Source organism: Podarcis filfolensis (assembly GCF_964270895.1).
Source record: "Podarcis filfolensis genome assembly, chromosome: Z".
Lineage (NCBI taxonomy): Eukaryota > Metazoa > Chordata > Lepidosauria > Squamata > Lacertidae > Podarcis > Podarcis filfolensis.
The window spans coordinates 27128549-27145634 of record NC_139617.1 but is presented as its reverse complement, the minus strand read 5'-3'; the positions used below and the strand labels follow the sequence as shown (position 1 = coordinate 27145634).

Below are 17086 nucleotides of genomic sequence, written 5' to 3'. Positions count from 1 at the left end.
GTCAACAGGTTGCTCTTATCAGCTTGATCCCCGTGCTTGTTGGGCTTTTTCGGGGGAGGAGGTTCCTGTTGTATTGTGTCAGCCTATTCGCTGGTCTGGGAGCGCTTTCCCCCCCTGTAAACTGTGGCAAGCCAACCACAGGAGAGAGAAAAGCACAAACCATGCACGTATTTTGCACACATTCACAGGCCTGCCCTGTGGAAATCATGGAAATGCAGTGATAGAGTTGAACGGTAAGATTACAGGGATTCAGCCACGCTAACTCCCTGCTAGTTGTCAAATTTAGGGGATTAACCCGCAACAGAGAGCAACTGCCAATTACATGTGACAACTTTGGTCGGGAAACCTTTGAGTGCTTTCACATCACCCTGATAAAAATGGCAACCCAGGTCAATGCGCTAGCTTCCCTGCGGGTGGGTTCCTTACCAGAAGGGTGAAGGGTGAGGCAGCAAGGAGGTCAGCACAGTGCAACCTGGCATTTATGCCTGTGCATCTGTCCTGTGCTGTGCCTAATTTCATTTAAGTGGCAAGGAAAGCAGAGGGAAAGGGGGTGGATTTAAAAGGGGGGGTGTGCTCCTCAGACCCTGCTGGCAGGTATCCTCCACAGATGACCCCAAATTGCCAAGAAAATGTCAGTTCTCTCTACTTGAAATGTTCTGTACATTTCAATTTGAACAAACGAAAGGGTGTTTGCACAAAATAGAGGCCTAGCACGTTGTCAGGAACAGACGGGCAGAACTGAAAAGATATGTCCTCTATCAAGAGAGAAAATCCACAGAAAGAACTACAGATAAATAAGCTCTGTCATACCAATAACAAACTTAGTTGGTCTCTAAGGTGCTATTGGAAGGAATTTTTTTATTTTGTTTCGACTACGGCAGACCAACACGGCTACCTACCTGTAACTAGATTGAGAACAGATAGACAGATAGATAATGCAATAAAAAAAAATACCAAATACACATCAAGGTGCAAAATTCCTGCAGCACACTTGCCACTGGTGACCAATAGCTCCTTTGCAACTGTGTTTAGTGTTTGCCTTTTTAAAGTCAGTTTTTTCAGTACTGCCTTTGCCAACCAGGCGCCCTCCAGATGTTTTGGGCTACAACTCTCATCAGTCCCAGCCAGCACTAACATGCTAGATAGACTGATGGGAGTTGTAGTCCAAAACATCTGGAGGGTATCAGGTTGAGGAAAGATTGTTCTAGGGTATTACACTGTTGGGTCTGAGTGTCCCTTGTAATCAATCACTATGCAAATAGGGCAGTTTGGCAAAGTGTTTGGTGTCTGCAACCCATAGAAATTTCCTGACTAGCAGGAAAAGAATATTATAACAAAAAAGGACGAACAAAAAATTATTACGGGTTGCAGAATGCAGCTTTTCTGATCACAGAATTCGAAAGATCTGCAATTAGCACATTGTGCACACATAGCTTTGCTTTAAGAATAGAAGGAATAGGGGAAGAGGCAATAAACGAGATTTTTTTGACATACTGCCTAACTGGAGCAAGATACTACCTTTGCACTGTTGAATTCAGCGAAGGGAACAATTGTACACACACTCATCTGAACTGGATGACGAACTCCCCTGCATTCAGGGCGTTGCGCTTTGCGAGCTTTCCTCACTGGATCCGGATGTAATTGAAAGGTGTCTCCGTTCATTTTGATGGGAAAATTCTCCCGATCTGGCACTTGCTGGCTGTAGCTTTGGCAGCATAAAGAAGCAGATGCAGAAGGGTTGTGAACATCCTCCAAGATGCTGCACAAACCTTGAGTAGCAGACAGAGTAGTGCTAATGTTCTCAGTATCCACAGGATAACTTTCTGAATTATGGGCATCTACTCGAGTCCTTGCTAAATCCTGGCTGTCTGCTTGCACAGTAGCCAAGGGCTGTCCATCCATTGGAACACTCTCCAGTATCTGGCTATGTGCTAATATAGTCCCAGCATCTGTGATATCTGCTGGTGTCATCAGCTCTAGGTCTGGGTTAATTCGTGAAATTCTGACCAGGTGTTCTGCATCTGCTGCAGTCCTATGGAGAGCTCTAGCATCTACTACAGGACAAGCCAGATCTGGAGCATCAACAACACTACTTGGTACAGCGTTAACATCCTCTGATACAATGCTTAGGCCCAGTGTACCCTCATCAGTTTTACAAAAAACCTCCAAATCCAGCTCAGTGTTGCAAAACCCTTCATAATTCAGAGAGGCATTTTTGATATCCCTAACATCCATCTTAGTCAAATCCTGAGTCTTTAAATCACTAATATCCAAGCTCTTGGGGTCCACTGGGGTATCAGCAGACTGTTCAGTATTGCCTTCTACCCAAGACTCTAATACCCAGGTGTCTACTGGAGCAGCACTTAAGCCCCAGTTGTCTACTTTATCGAGAAGTGGCTCTTGAACCTGTGGCACATCCATAGACAGACCATGCACATCAAGAAATGAACAGTCACTGAGAAAGCCTGTTTGGCAAAAAGCTGGCAAACTTATGGCAGGGGGTGAAACTTCATTGAAACTGCTATTCTCACTGAAGACTTCGTGGGAATTCTCAGCATCTGTGCTTTCCTGGGGTGGCCCTTTACCAGCGGAACTTTTTGAACTACGGTTATCCCAGATTCCGGAATCTGGAGACAATCCTGGGGAAGAGAAACTGCTGGCTTTATCATTTATGATGACCAGAGGCTCCTGGTGAGGAGTTGATTCCTGCCTTTGGCGTCTGGAACTGGAGTTTGGCCTTTGTTCTTTCGACGAGCCCCGCCATTTCCTAGCAAAGCTGTTGAAGAATCGAAGAACCCCACCAAAGTGGCTGCCCTTAACCCTTTGAGACTGGCCAACACTCTCTTCACATCCCACATCAAAGTCAAAATAAGAAGTGGGATCATCTGTTGCATTTCCCATGTCCTGAAAATTAGGTTCCCTGCTTATGTCGGGCAGCTTTTCACTGTCCTTGCTTGTCAATGAAATCCCTTTGATGTAACTCCAGACCCCAGAACTTCTTCCTTTTTTAGTTTCAGAAGCAGCTGCAGAACATCTCCTTTGAGAGTCCCCTTGTGCAACACCAGATTCCTGAGAATTCTCACATTCTAGAGCCATGCACCTCTGAGCCGATGGCATTTTGTGACAGTCATTATCAGTACTGTCGCTGTTTATTTCAGTGCCAAAATTCTTGTGCCATTTAATTTCACTGGCAGCGATATCTAGCACGCAGCTATTCACCTCAACATCTTCAAAAGAAGAATCCAAATCCTCAATATGACCTGCATAGGAATGGCGGTATGGACGCTGATTGTTACTTAGCTTCTTAATTCGGTGAAGTGCTTTTTGCTCAAGATCTTCCTGAGTTTCCACAGATATAATAACAGCCTTGGTTTTGGACATACTCTTAGCCATACCAGATGATCTTAGCTTCTTGAAAGACCTCACCCTTTCCATTAAGGACATCTTACGATTTTGCTCCAAGATCTCCGTATTATCTCCAAAGAGGATCATGGACTGAGGTCTCTTGGAATTCATGGAGGATGCTTTCTTGAGGTTGACAAAATTCCAAAGCCGACTGCCCTTGCTCTTCTTCTTATGCTTGGCTCCATCCTCCTTTTCATCATCATTGAAATCACAAGAATTAGAATGCTTAAAATCACTGGATCTTTCCTTTTGATTAGTTTGAAAAATCTTGTTTCCATATCCATTTGGAACTGGCCTAGAGCAACCATGTTGGCAGCTGTCGACGAATTCCATACTTCCAGCTGACAAATCCAATGTCCGAATGTCACAGCTCCATCACCACCAGATGCTTACGTTCTGCAGAGCTTAAGGGGGTAAACAGAAAACAATTCAATTAGTTTCTGTGCCTTTTTAAAAAAAAAGAAAGCCAGAGAAAGGAATTTCTGAAAATGGCATCTAACAGCTGGATCATTACAAGGACTAATTTGCAGACCACTCACAGAAATTCCCAAAACACACAGACACAAAAATGTAAAAACTTTCTATAAGTTGAGTAAGTAATGCCTTTGAATACATTTCTTAATAAATCACAGGCATATTCTATCTAAAACAAACATTTCTGTTTGTTTCCAGTACTGCTGAACATACATACTGTCAAGGAGTGAATAAGGAACAATATTGACCTCAACTGCTACACCTAAAGCTATAAAACACACATTATCTCCATTGTGAAACTGAAAGTGCATTCCAGGTAACTTGGTCCTGTGGTTTGGCCTTGCATGGCTGATTTTTTTTTTTTTAATTAGTAGACGGTATAAAGCCCTCCTGATCTGGATCAGGACTGTGACATTGGGGAGGGGAACTTGAATCCTTATCCCCACCCCTGCCTGGCACCTATTTGCAACGAGGAGAAAGTTTGCAACAGCACCAATGGGGACTTTCCTCCAATTAGCTGGTGTATGGGGAGCAATTCCAACTGGGACTGCAGTAGAAACAATGGGAATAAGTTGTTTCCCCTCCCATGGTCCCGAGTTGGCTTAGCTTCCCCTTCATTCCAGCCATTTGTGAAAGAAAAAATAAATCATTCAAAGCCAGCCACATAACAAATGTCACATCTAGTTTGGCCCCCAGTGTCAACATCAGGGGTGGGTGCATGGTGGAGGATATTGGGGACAGGAAACAAAGAGGAACCGGCACATTTATGGGGCAAGAGCAAACCTAGTCCCAAAAGAAATAAAATAAGAACCACTGGTCACAAGGTTCAGTTCAGACCCCACAAACAGATGTGTAGTGCAGTCAGTTGACAAACTGCTCAAACAGATGTGTAGTGCAGTCTTGGTGGTGCACTGGAAGCACATGTGTGCACTGGAGATAGAGGCCTGGTATTGCAGGAGGAAAGAGGTTGACTAGACACATTCAGAGAAGACCCATTGACATTAATGAATGTGACTAATTTAGGTGCATTAATTTCAATGAGTCCACCCTGCATATGACTTAGCTGGATTCAAGAGAAGGTGCTAGAGCCAGATTTCGGGGAGCTCCATTTTGACGCAGCCTCCTGTCTATGTAGCATCTTACATGCAGCACCCGCATCTAATCACTTAGCAAAAAATAAGAGACTTAAGCCTGCAGACTTAAGATCTAAAATTGTGCTCAGTTTTTAAGGCAGACACAAAATTTGTAGACCATGTATGCCTTGGTTTGATGAAGACAGAAAATATGAACATGAAAAATGGCCCTTTTACGAAGATAAATGCACTCCTTGCAAAGCTTTGGCAACAGCTAGGCACTCCTTCTCCTGAGGCCTCTTGCAATGTGTATTTGTGTGTACATATCCCTACAGGGAGACGAAAGTGCACAAGAGGCCAATGCTTTGATTTTCCTCCATTTTTGATCCTTGCCAATTTATGAATGGCTGGGCTTTTCATAGAGCTCAAATGGAGAGAAAAGGAGGGATGAACTGAAAAGGAAGCACCCATTCAAACAGGATGTTTATGTTTCATAACAATAAGAAAGTACATCAGGCTTGTTCTTTCCATCTAAAGAGAACAAGTTGCAACAGGGCCAGATCCTGGCTGGGTGGTACTCACAGGAGTGTGGGAGTGCCAAGTGCCTTCAAGCCAACAGCAAGCTACGGTAGCCTTTGTGGTGCCAAGTCTCCACCCACCACCACCTTGAGGCTCTCTGCATACTCAAGTCTTCCATAAACAAAGGGACAGTGCTAGGAGATTTCCCTTTTGCTTATCAGTTCAGGAGTTGATTCACAAGAACCCTGAACTTCCAGCCAATCACTAGTTTGTAAGAATAGTTTAGAATGATTTTTAGGAGGAGGAGGAGGAGGAGGAGGAGGAGGAGAAAGAGATAGACAGTGACATTTGTGCCAGTACCTAAGATTACTGTACACAACAGGCAGACCCTTTCAACTTTAAAAAATAAGAAATAAATACCAGGCATCTCTCTCTATGAGGTGTCTCTTTGTACCAGCAACAGCATAGTGATGATGATGATGATGATTATTATTATTATTAAAAAATTCTACCTCACCCATCTGGCTGGGTTTCCCCAGCCACTCTGGGCGGCTTTCAACAGAACATTAAAAACAAAATAAAACTTCAAATGTTAAAAACTTCCCTAAACAGGGCTGACTTCAGATGTCTTCTAAGTCGGATAGTTGCCTATTTCCTTGAATTCTGACAAGAGGGCGTTCAGCAGGGCGGGCACCACTAACGAGAAGGCCCTCTGCCTGGCTCCCTGTAAACTCACTTCTCGCAATGAGGGAACTGCCAGCAGGCCCTCGGAGCTGGACCTCAGTGCCTGGGCAGAATGATGGTGGTGGAGATGCTCCTTAAGGTATACTGGGCCAAGGCCGTTTGGGTTTTGAAGGTCAGCACCAACACTTTGAATTGTGATTGGAAACGTACTGTGGGCAGTGATTGCATTTTTTGAGATCAATTGTCTTTGAGAACTAGTTATAGATTATAAAATAAGCCACACTGAATCCTGGGGCAAATGGTCCCCTTCATTGATACTGCTACAGAACAGAAAAAGACAAGAGAATGGAGCATTTGGGCCATTGCTTTGTTGGACATGGAGAGCACATAACATTAAGCACAGAGAGTTGCACTTTCCCAAAGGTGCCAAAGCAAGCTAAGGAAGTTCCGCCTGGCTTCAACGTACAGTACTCATATCCGTTCCTCTCCAGGAAGATAAAAAGAGAAGGGGGGGAGAGAGAAACTGAGTAACAATCATACAACCCTCAAGAGAAACCTCTCTGCTCCAAACATTCTTTAGATCCAGGGCATACAACTTCCCCCTGCCCAGAAAAGGAAAGAAAGCCCCCCAGCATTTCCGCCAGTATATGCTGCATTCAAAAAATAGGAGGAAACAGATGTTTGTCATATAGCGACAGGAATATCTCTTTCATGGTACAGCTTCTTCAATGCAACTGGGGCAAGTAACCAGCGAGAGCCTTGCTGTGTGTTTTCTGTGCGTGGCAGTGTGGAGATAGTGGCAGGCTAAGTTCTGAGAGTCCTGGGCTTGAAGGGAAGGGGAGGCACCTGCAAACACAGTCCACAATGCTCTCTGTTGTGCAGTGTTGATTGCACAGGGAGAAGTATGCCAAAATAGATCTCTTACGAAAGCCCTGAACAATCACCTCACTTTGCATAGCAGAAGGCAAGGGTAATAGGCAGGAAGAGAGGAAAGAAATGCATTGTATTAGGGGGAGTGGCTTGCAAAAACACGTGCATTAGTTAAAACTGCTTACAAAATGTGTATAATTAGTTAAATCCACAGTGGTATGCGAATGATATTTTTAAATTTAAAAAAATCACAAATTGCTGTAGAAATATGGAGAACTGGGAAAATGAGAAATTGAGAAGAACCAAAGTGGACAGATTCATCCATCCCTATCAGTCACTCACCTCACCTTTATAGCTGCACCAAACTGTCTTGGCCCACCTGTGCTTCTGGTTAACCCAGAGCAGGCATGAGGGGTACGCTTGGGCCAATGCAGCCTTGCTGGTCCCTGTGATGCTGCTGTAAACAACTACAGAGGTGAAGGAGGCTGTACAGTGGTACCTCGGGTTAAGTACTTAATTTGTTCCAGAGGTCCGTTCTTAACCTGAAACTGTTCTTAACCTGAAGCACCACTTTAGCTAATGGGACCTCCTGCTGCCGCCGCGCCGCCGGAGCACGATTTCTGTTCTCATCCTGAAGCAAAGTTCTTAACCCGAGGTACTATTTCTGGGTTAGCTGAGTCTGTAACCTGAAGCGTATGTAACCTAAAGCGTATGTAACCCGAGGTACCACTGTATTCCGTTAGGAGGTGCTAGCAGGATGTTAAGTAGCCTAGAAATGTATTTGCTGTCTCTAGCAAATGAGCCACATTACCTGGCACAGCAGAATCAAAGGCTCATTTGATCTGGGGAGCTCATAGGATCACCAGAAGGAGCCTTAATTGACCGATGTCATGGCTGTCCAGTGTTTTAGATGAGGACATTCCCAGTTCTACCTGGAGCTGCAGAGATTGAAACTGGGCATTTCTGTGTGCAAAGCAGATGCTCTACTAAGCTACCACCCAATTCCTTGCATACATCAGATACAGCAGCCTATGTAACAACTCAGGTCATTGATCAACTCGGAATTTGGGATCTCACGACATCAGCTGACGCCATAATACAAGTGGTTAATCTTTAAGGTGCCATGGGATTCTTCTTCATGCAACAGGCTCATCATAGCTACCTCTTTTATATCAGTTTCTTTGCAGGGCAGGGTGCTAGGAGTCAAACAGTGATTGTTATGTCTGCTGAAGAAAACCCTGGTATTCTAGAAGGCCAAATGAAAAGATATCCCAGTACCAAGTCCCTAAAGGAAGTCTGCTGCAGCAAGAAGCCGTGGAATTAAAGCCACAGTTTTTTTTAATACATCAGCTGAAAAACATGTTGTATGAGAAGCATTAAGCTCTTTTATTAGCAAGAAGGAGACAAAGTGAAGGAGGAGATCAAACAGCAGAATGCAAAAGCTTTTTCACTCAAGGAAGGTCAACAGTTCAAACCCTACCCTGGGCTGCAAAAATTCATCTGATGATGATCCTTGATATCAAAGTTATTTCAATTCAAACAAAGAACCAGATCACCTTGGACAATGTGATATAACAGAGGTAGCATCATTGCCCAGGTCATGGAAACTCAGTGTGGACTCTACTTCCCATCACCCCTGATGACTGGAGGGGCCAAGGTTCCCCATCCCCGCCCCAGGTAATAAGACAATGATCAAAGCATACAAGATAGCAACACACCTATGGCATTCCTTGCTAAAACATCTCTAGCCAATGAGTTATTCCTATGTTATGTATTGGAGGTGAGTGGTGAGTTTGATATGTGAATATCAACAGGACTGGATCAGCTTAAAATGGTTAAATAAACACCAACTACCAACAGGGGCAACCCGGATGGTACTTTCCAGATGTTGTGCACTACAATTCCTTTCATCCCTGGTCACTGGTCATGCTGGCTGCTGTTAATAGGAGTAGAAAGCACCATTGTCACCTCCATGTGCACAGCCTCAGAGTACAAGGTTTGGAGTGCGGGGGGGGGGGCGTTAAGAAAAAAAAAGTTTCAAACTCCTGAAAATCCGCTATGACGAAAGCCAATAAAGGAGCAAGAATATCAAAGGGCTTTGTAGTAGCTTACAGACTAAAAAGTATGAAGGCAGAAGCTTTGTTGGACTAGCTAGACTCCACTTCATCTGATAAATATATGAAAGGCTAATAAATCTCTTTGTTTTTATGATGTAACAGTACGGGGGGGCATTCTGCAACAGACTAGCACCACCACCCCCCACCCCTGGAGGTTATCACCATAGAGCAATTAGGGCTGGCACACAATTTAAGTTGAAATGGGATGAAAAGTCCCCCCTAAAGTGAAATATCTTGGAAATTACAAGGGTTATTGAAATTTGAATTAAAGCAACTTGTATAGTAAATGTAGAGTTTCTGCTTAAGAGGAACAATTGAGAGGTTTTTGTGGGAAGCCAAGGCTAATTAAATTTGATTGGGGGGTAGGTGAGTGGGTGGAGTGCCTGAAGTGGGAGACAAGAAATATGTAAATAGATGCTGCATTGAAAAGGGCATCTCTGTCAAACCATCATCAATTCTCTTGAAAGCTATTGTTTATTTCCAGCCACATCTTATGTTTTGACTGGGCTTCAGTTGTATACCTTTTTTTTATAAAACAAAGAGAGCAGCATGTCTTACGGCTATCATGCACATGCAGAGTTAAAGAACAAGTGGGGAGCCTTCATGGAGGAGAGAGAGCCCTGCACATTTCTTCATTGTTCTAATGCTCAATGCAGCGGCTTCACCCTGTCCAATACAAATCAAATAAGTGTTGAAACTAATCAAGCTAGACACAACGCATCAGTTTAGATGAGACAATGCAAACATGCACTTGCCCTTTCTTGCTTTTTTTAAAAAAACCAACAACCACCATTATTTGTTCAAGTTTCAAATTGCTTTGGGCACAGGGATGGAAGAGGGAATGTGTGCACAGCTCGTCACAGGCGTTATTCAGTAAGTGCCCTCAGCATCGTAACAAAATTTACATTGTCTATTGCACTAATGTTGGTTACCACGTATTGTGGCTGGTTTTGCCTTTGCTAAAGCCAGAAGTGCTTTTTAAAAATCCAAAACATCTAAAACAGTTTGTGCAGGCATTGCGATGCAGAAATTCCGTGAAATTCACTTCTAAGGGTAAACCTACTTAATCTGCACTTTCCAAAACAATATGCAAACTGAGCCTCAGACATCCTTCAAAATTCACTTTTCCAAATTTTGCAACGCACTTCTCCAGCCAAGTAATGTACAGTGGTACCTCAGGTTACATACGCTTCAGGTTACATACACTTCAAGTTACAGACTCCTCTAACCCAGAAATAGTACCTCGGGTTAAGAACTTTGCTTCAGGATGAGAACAGAAATCACGCGGTGGCGGTGTGGTGGCAGCGGGAGGTCCCATTAGCGAAAGCGGTACTTCAGGTTAAGAACAGTTTCAGGTTAAGAACAGACCTCCAGAACAAATTAAGTTCTTAACCGGAGGTACCACTGTACACACAAATGCATACATTAATGAAAATAACGTACAGAAATTCACCGCAGATGAGAAAAATGCTCTGCAAAGATGTATACGTTAGGCAGAATTACACACAAAATGTGTATATCTGGGAGGACACTAAAGTGAGGATTCATTTTCATGAGGTTTAAAAAGAAATGCAAATAGCTGCAGAAATGTGGATAACTGAGTTTAAGATTGGAAACCAAAACTAATAGATCCATCCATCCCTATAGAAGCACCATAGAGCTGGTGTGTGTATCCTCAAACAACATAAACTTTACCACAGGTTCAGCCCACCCTGTTGGCCAGATTACAAGTGTGGAATGAGTATTATGTGGCACATCTAACAGTGTCAGTTCTGCAGGTAGAGGCAGTCAAGTGGGCAAATGTGGGGTAAAGCAATCCTGCAAGCTGCAGCGTTACTTAGCCACTTGCATTTTGATGAAAAACTGCCTCCAGGCCTCATTCTGGAACAAACTCCTGATTTGGATCAGACCCTCGTACATTTTCTTGCTGGAAATCATTCCCCTTCCAATTGCTATTTGCTTCCATGGGTGCTGTTTACAATAAGCATCCCGGTGGGGATGTCAAGCAGCAGCAGAATTTAGTTCTGGAAGCAAAGTGGCATGAGGCATTGATCCTCATGTTCTGGAACAGTTGGGCTGGCTGATTTTCTTTAAAAACAAAAATGGTCAATTAAAGCATGCTTTTTTAAATTTTTTTTAAAAAACATGTTTATTGCAATGTGCAGTTTTGCACTTGAGTGTTTCCAAACAGCTTACTGAAAACATGTCTGACCAGGAAACTTCCTCTCCCTCATGTTATAAAAATCAGGTGTGAACAAGGTGGAACCTCTACCCATTCCTTGGCATGGCCTTGCAGATCAGACTCCCCTTCTTCAGGGAATGAAACTGAGGTCTCAGAGTCAGAAATTCATGCAGGGCCAGCCCTGCAAAAAGATCCTGTGGTGTCAGTGCCCCCTCCAGCCCAAGGATGTTGCATTGCTATCCTCTGACTCAGAGGACTCAGTCACAAAAGCCCCAATCCAGCCAGAATCTCTATTGCTCTATTAGACATAAAAGACTGCTGGAATGGGCTGGGCCTCTTTAACAGAAGAGTACCCTTCAGTGAAAGAGGAGCTTGCAAATGCAAAAAACCCCCCAGGTGCTCCTGGGACGCAGGTGGCGCTGTAGTCTAAACCCCTGAGCCTTGGGCTTGCCAATCAAAAGGTTGGTGGTTCGCTCTGGTGTCGGTGTTCCGTTGCGCCAGAAGCGGCTTTGTCATGCTGGCCACATGACCCGGAAAAACTGTCTACAGAGTGGACAAACACCAGCTCCCTCGGCCTGTAAAGCAAGATGAGCGCTACAACCCCAGAGTCATTTGCGACTGGACTTAACTGTCAGGGGTACCTTTACCTTTACCTTACCTTTCAGTAAAAGTTGAGCTTGGAAATGCAAAAAAAGAAAGGTGCTCCTATAGAGAGAGCTGAAGCAACACCAGAGCTCTGGTTTCCTGTAGCATTCATCCAGAGCCTTACCCCAACACTATACAGGATCAATGCTTGCAGTAGGACCCACTCCACCATCCTAAGAAATGACCCATCTTTGCACAATATGGATTGTGCCACCCATGCCTGGTGGGTGCCAGTTTGGCAGTGCATTTATTCGGAAGCAAGTTAATGTGATTTACTCCCCAGCAAGTGCCTATAAAATGACATCAGTCCATGCTGTGCCAGGACTGTAAATAAACTCTACGAATGAATGCAGACAAACCAAACTTTGTTTATACAAAGTGTTGCCCTGATGCCCAACTCACCGCCTCATCCAAAACATGAGACAAAACTCTTTTTTCATTGGGGGTGACCCAGGAGATCACCCATTCCCTTACTCGCAAAATAGCTCACAGACTATCATTTCCAAGACTGGGCTGATTGCGTGCTCCTCTCTTTCAGTCCAAACCTTTCCCCAGAAGGCACATATCCGACCCCATTGTTCCTGTGCAGCCATTTGAAAGGGTTATTTTTCCCTTACTCCTTTTGTGTGTGTGTTTTTGGAGTTTATTTGCTTTGTACTTCCTCCTTGCTGTGGAATTACTACTGGGGGAAGTGAAGACACAAAAGAATAGAAAAAATAACATCAAACCAAACCCAACATGGAAATGAAGGACAAAAGGCCTTTCTGGCTGCTTCTGGAATCCAGGGTGACTCAACTCAACACAGACCCATCTGACACAAAGTCAACACAATGGGATGAGAGTCTAGTTTTCTAATCTGGAAAACCAAGAAGATTCTACTTCCAGATTATCATACATTGCTACTGCTTTCCTGAAAAATAAATTCAGGCCAAAGTACACATTAATAGAAAGACACTTCCTTTTTAAAAAAAACCAAAGAAAAAAAAAACCAAGTGCACATAACCTTGCCACATTTATTTTACATAAACAAATTCATTTATGAATTGCTTCCCATAAGATATCCAAAAGTGATTAACAATAAAAACTTTGATAAAAGCTATAACAATAAAATCAATTACAAATCCAGTACAGATAGCAGACTAGAGTAAGAATCTCCCCTGAAAAGACTTGTTGAAAAAGGAAGAGATTTGGGGAGGAATTTTTTTGGCAGCAGGAGATACCCTGAAGAAAACATAAGGACTTAATTCATAATGTGCTCCCAATCCACATACGGTCCCCAGATCAGCACAAAGTTAAACTATGGAACTCGCTCCCACAGGGGGCAATGATGGCCACCAGCCCAACAACTTGAATGGCTTTTTAAAAAGACTGAAAAATTCATGGAGCATAAGACTATCAATGACCACTAGTCACAAAGGCTGGGCTCTATCTACATTATGTACACTCCTTGGCAAGAGGCAGTATGCCTTTGTATACAAGCTGAAAGGAATTGCAAGTGAGGAGTGTGTCGTTGCACTACTGCTTGTGGGCTTCCCAAAAGAGGCATCTGGTTGTCCACTATGAGAAGGATGCTAGACTAGATGGGCCATTGTGCCATTAGCCTGATCCAGCAGCTCTTATCATTAGCCCATAGCCCTTCTTATCATTAGCCCATAGCCCTTCTGTTTCTTGGCTCCTGCCTCATATCTAGAGTGAGATTTGCCCAAACTTCTGTGAACTGTAGTTATATGCAAATAAAGCCAGCACTTACATTATTCCACCCCATCTCCTGTCTCGATGCACTGTCCTCTCCCTGATGAATATAGCAGACTGGCAAATTCAGGTTGGGCACCTGCAGTTGATAGGGAGCAACAAACCTGCTTCTCCAAAATGTCAAGACTTTTTGCAATCTGGAAAGTGACACGGGAAACGCACTGGAAATTTCGATACTACTTTTGGTTTGATGCAATGCTATCTAACCTTCCCACAAATATATCAAAAAGCTTATCTGCTAAATAGCCCTTCCCAGCTAATCTCCCAGCAAACAAATCAAGATGAACGCTAAATAAGCAATTAACCTGAGTGATGGTCTGAGTGATGGTTTTGACCAGTTACTCGATACTATACTTTTTCCAGATGTATTTTCCCTTTGCATTTGAAACTTCCCCGGAAGGAACAGCTACCTCATTTTCCTGTTAACGCTCCATTTTCCCCTTCTTTATTTAGAATACATAATTTCTTCCTACAAAAACCAATCAGTGTGTGTGTGTGTGTGAGAGAGAGAGAGAGAGAGAGAGAGAGAGAGAAAGAGAGATAGAGAGAGAGAGAGCTGTTCTTTTTTGAAACCTTTACTTTAAATTGTGCCCAGGTGGCTTCCTCCCATTGTTTTCAAATATATATATATATTTTTAAAAATCTAACAAAAGGATCATGAGATTCAGGGTGAGTTGAGAACCTACAACCCCAACCATGGAAGGGCTTTTAGAAATTCACAAGATATTTTGACCCCCAGATTGATTAGATCAGCTTTCACCCACTTGGTACCCTCCAGATGTATTAGACTCCAACCTCCATCAGTCCTAAGCCAGGATAGTCAAAAGATGCTGATGAGAGTGGCAGAGGGCACCAGGTTGGGGAAAGCAAGCCTATGAAAGCAGCAGAAGTGGCAGATGATGGCCACTTTGAGAAGGAGTGGCACATATTTTTTGAAAAGTATATAAATGCATGTTACATATAGGCATGGATGTATCTCAATTTCAGTTTTTCTGTTTCTCTTTTTCTGCAATCCTAATTTCTGTTCTCCACATTCCCACATAAGTTTTCATTTTTTGATGAAAAAATGCCTCATGAAAATTAATGAACATTTTGATTAATTTTGAATTTCTGTTAATATATACCGTTTTGTATGTAATTTTGCCAAATGCACAATTTTTTCTAAGCCATTTGCCCCATTACTATGCATTTGTGTGTGTTATTTTTATGGGCATATGCCTTTTTTGGCACATGAGTATATGCCTTTTTGTACAGATTACTTGGCTGGAGAACTGCATTCCAAAATCCATAGAGGTTAAAAATTTGAAGGAAGGAGACTTTTCAGTTCACATATTGTTTTCATGTACTGTTTGACCACGGTGATAGTTCAAGGATACATTCCAGTCAGGCAAAAGTGCTGAGGGAGGGCGCAGAGATGAGCCACTGAGGAATGTGACTGAAGAAAAGTCCCATGAGCCAGACCTGGAGGGCCACACTTGGCCACCCACACCTGAGGTTCGCCATCCTTGTTTTGGTCCCTATGACAAACATCTGCGGCAAATGCAGCAAAGCACCCTTCTGGTGGGAGTTCTGCATGTACCACTTACATCTCTGCCAAATGAAGTCAGAGGCCAAATACCACAGAACTTTTAGGGCTGCTCAGGAAAACAAAAAAGAACACCGCTTCCTCTAAGGTTTACCGCTCAAACCAAATTTTGTAGTTAGATTATTTGACATTCCTACCTCCTTCAACATTTCACTTCTGATATGAACAAAAAGAGGAGGATGCTGTACTCTTTTCGCAGGGGCTGGTCTCAAGCAACAGAATACAGCCAAGGTTTTGTACGGAATGGCATTTCTTTCAGCTCACTTGTCAGCATGGAAAATCATTAAGACAGCAGGGTTGTGGGGCGGGGGTGGGGCGGGCCTAAGTCCCGAAAGAACAGCAGACATATATTCCCTACAGCCAGATTGTTGAGGGGGGAGGCTTAAGGTTGAAGACTGGGCCAGTAAAGCTCCTCTGGCAGAAAAGAATGACAAAAACCGTACAATCGGGAAAACACGTGTGGCTAATTCATTACTGAGCAGGGCACTCGGGAACATCTGGGCCCAGCTCTCTCTCTCTCACGCACAGTCCACAGCTTTGCATAGACCTCCTAAAGACATCTGTATGCAGCCCTTTCTTTTGCATTCCACACCATTCCAGACAACCCTATTACACACAGACACACTGGGACCACAGACAGTGGGGATAAATTTTGAAGGTGGCAAGCTCCATCTTGAATATTAAAACCTATCCAAAACACAAACCTATTTAGATTTGACGTTAACACCCCTACTCTCTTTAACACCGCTTAGTCAGCCCCATTGGCTTCAGCAGAATTCACATTCCTATGGATGTTCTCAAAATTACACCCTCTCTTAGCCGAAATTGTAATTCAATGTTCTATTTAAAATGGATTTGTTTTCAATCTACATTTCTGTGGATGTGGAAAAGTGAATTTAAGACTAAGAAAGTGAGGAACTAAGAGAAACCAAAATTGACAGATTAGCCCATCCCTAAACTTTATGCCAGGCATAGGCAAACTTGGCCCTCCAGATGTTTTGAGACTACAATTCCCATCATCCCTGACCACTGGTCTTGTTAGCTAGGGATCATGGGAGTTGTAGTCCCAAAACATCTGGAGGACCAAGTTTGTCTATGCCTGCTTGCCCTTTGGAATTCTCTGTGTTTCTCCATTTATACATTCAGCTGCTGCTTCTTTTTGTAATGGGCATATTTTAAAGTTGGCAGCAAATATGCCCCCCCAAAAGCAAGTAGAAAAATGGAATATCTGAAGTAACCTATGGGGAGTGCTGTTGTATCTCAACGGGCACCAAAGCTCCACTTTGAATCCCGAAAGTAAAGTGACTTTTTGCTGCTGATGAAGGCTGTTCACACAAGGAGACTGGGAGCCAGAGTTCTTGTATGAACCCATCAAAATTCTGTTGGTGCTCCCGACATTGTTACAGCTGGGATTCTAGCATCTGCTTACTGGACGGGGCAAGGTTTACTAATATGGCCCAGGGGGCATTTCAGAACCACTGCTTTCATCTCTTGGGAAACATCATTAGACACAGACAGGCAGACTAACAGCAATCAGTCACCTATTGTTGTTAAAAGGAGTTTACATAGATTCATAGGAGGACAGGTCTACCAACAGCTGCAAGCTAAGATAGCGACATGGCTCTTCCATGTTCAGAGTCAGTGTACCTCTGAGTACAGGGAATGAGAAACAGGGGGCACTCAGTGTCTTGCATGACCTGCTTCTGGACATCTTGGGGCATCTGGCTGGTCATCAGAAACTAGGCACTGGAACAGGTAAGAAGGGAGAAGAATTTTGTTT

At 43.4% G+C, this 17086-nt stretch overlaps 1 protein-coding gene across 2 annotated transcripts in view; it reads right to left on the bottom strand.

Moving 5' to 3' along the window:
- ARHGEF9 (Cdc42 guanine nucleotide exchange factor 9) overlaps positions 1-17086 on the bottom strand; it is a 249611-nt gene that overhangs the window by 216175 nt on the left and 16350 nt on the right. For both annotated transcript variants that reach the window (XM_083595800.1, XM_083595801.1), the window contains exon 2: positions 1519-3809. In XM_083595800.1, coding sequence (XP_083451926.1) covers positions 1519-3738 — 2220 coding nt within the window. In that variant the 5' untranslated portion in view covers positions 3739-3809. The remainder of the gene's footprint in view (positions 1-1518; positions 3810-17086) is intronic.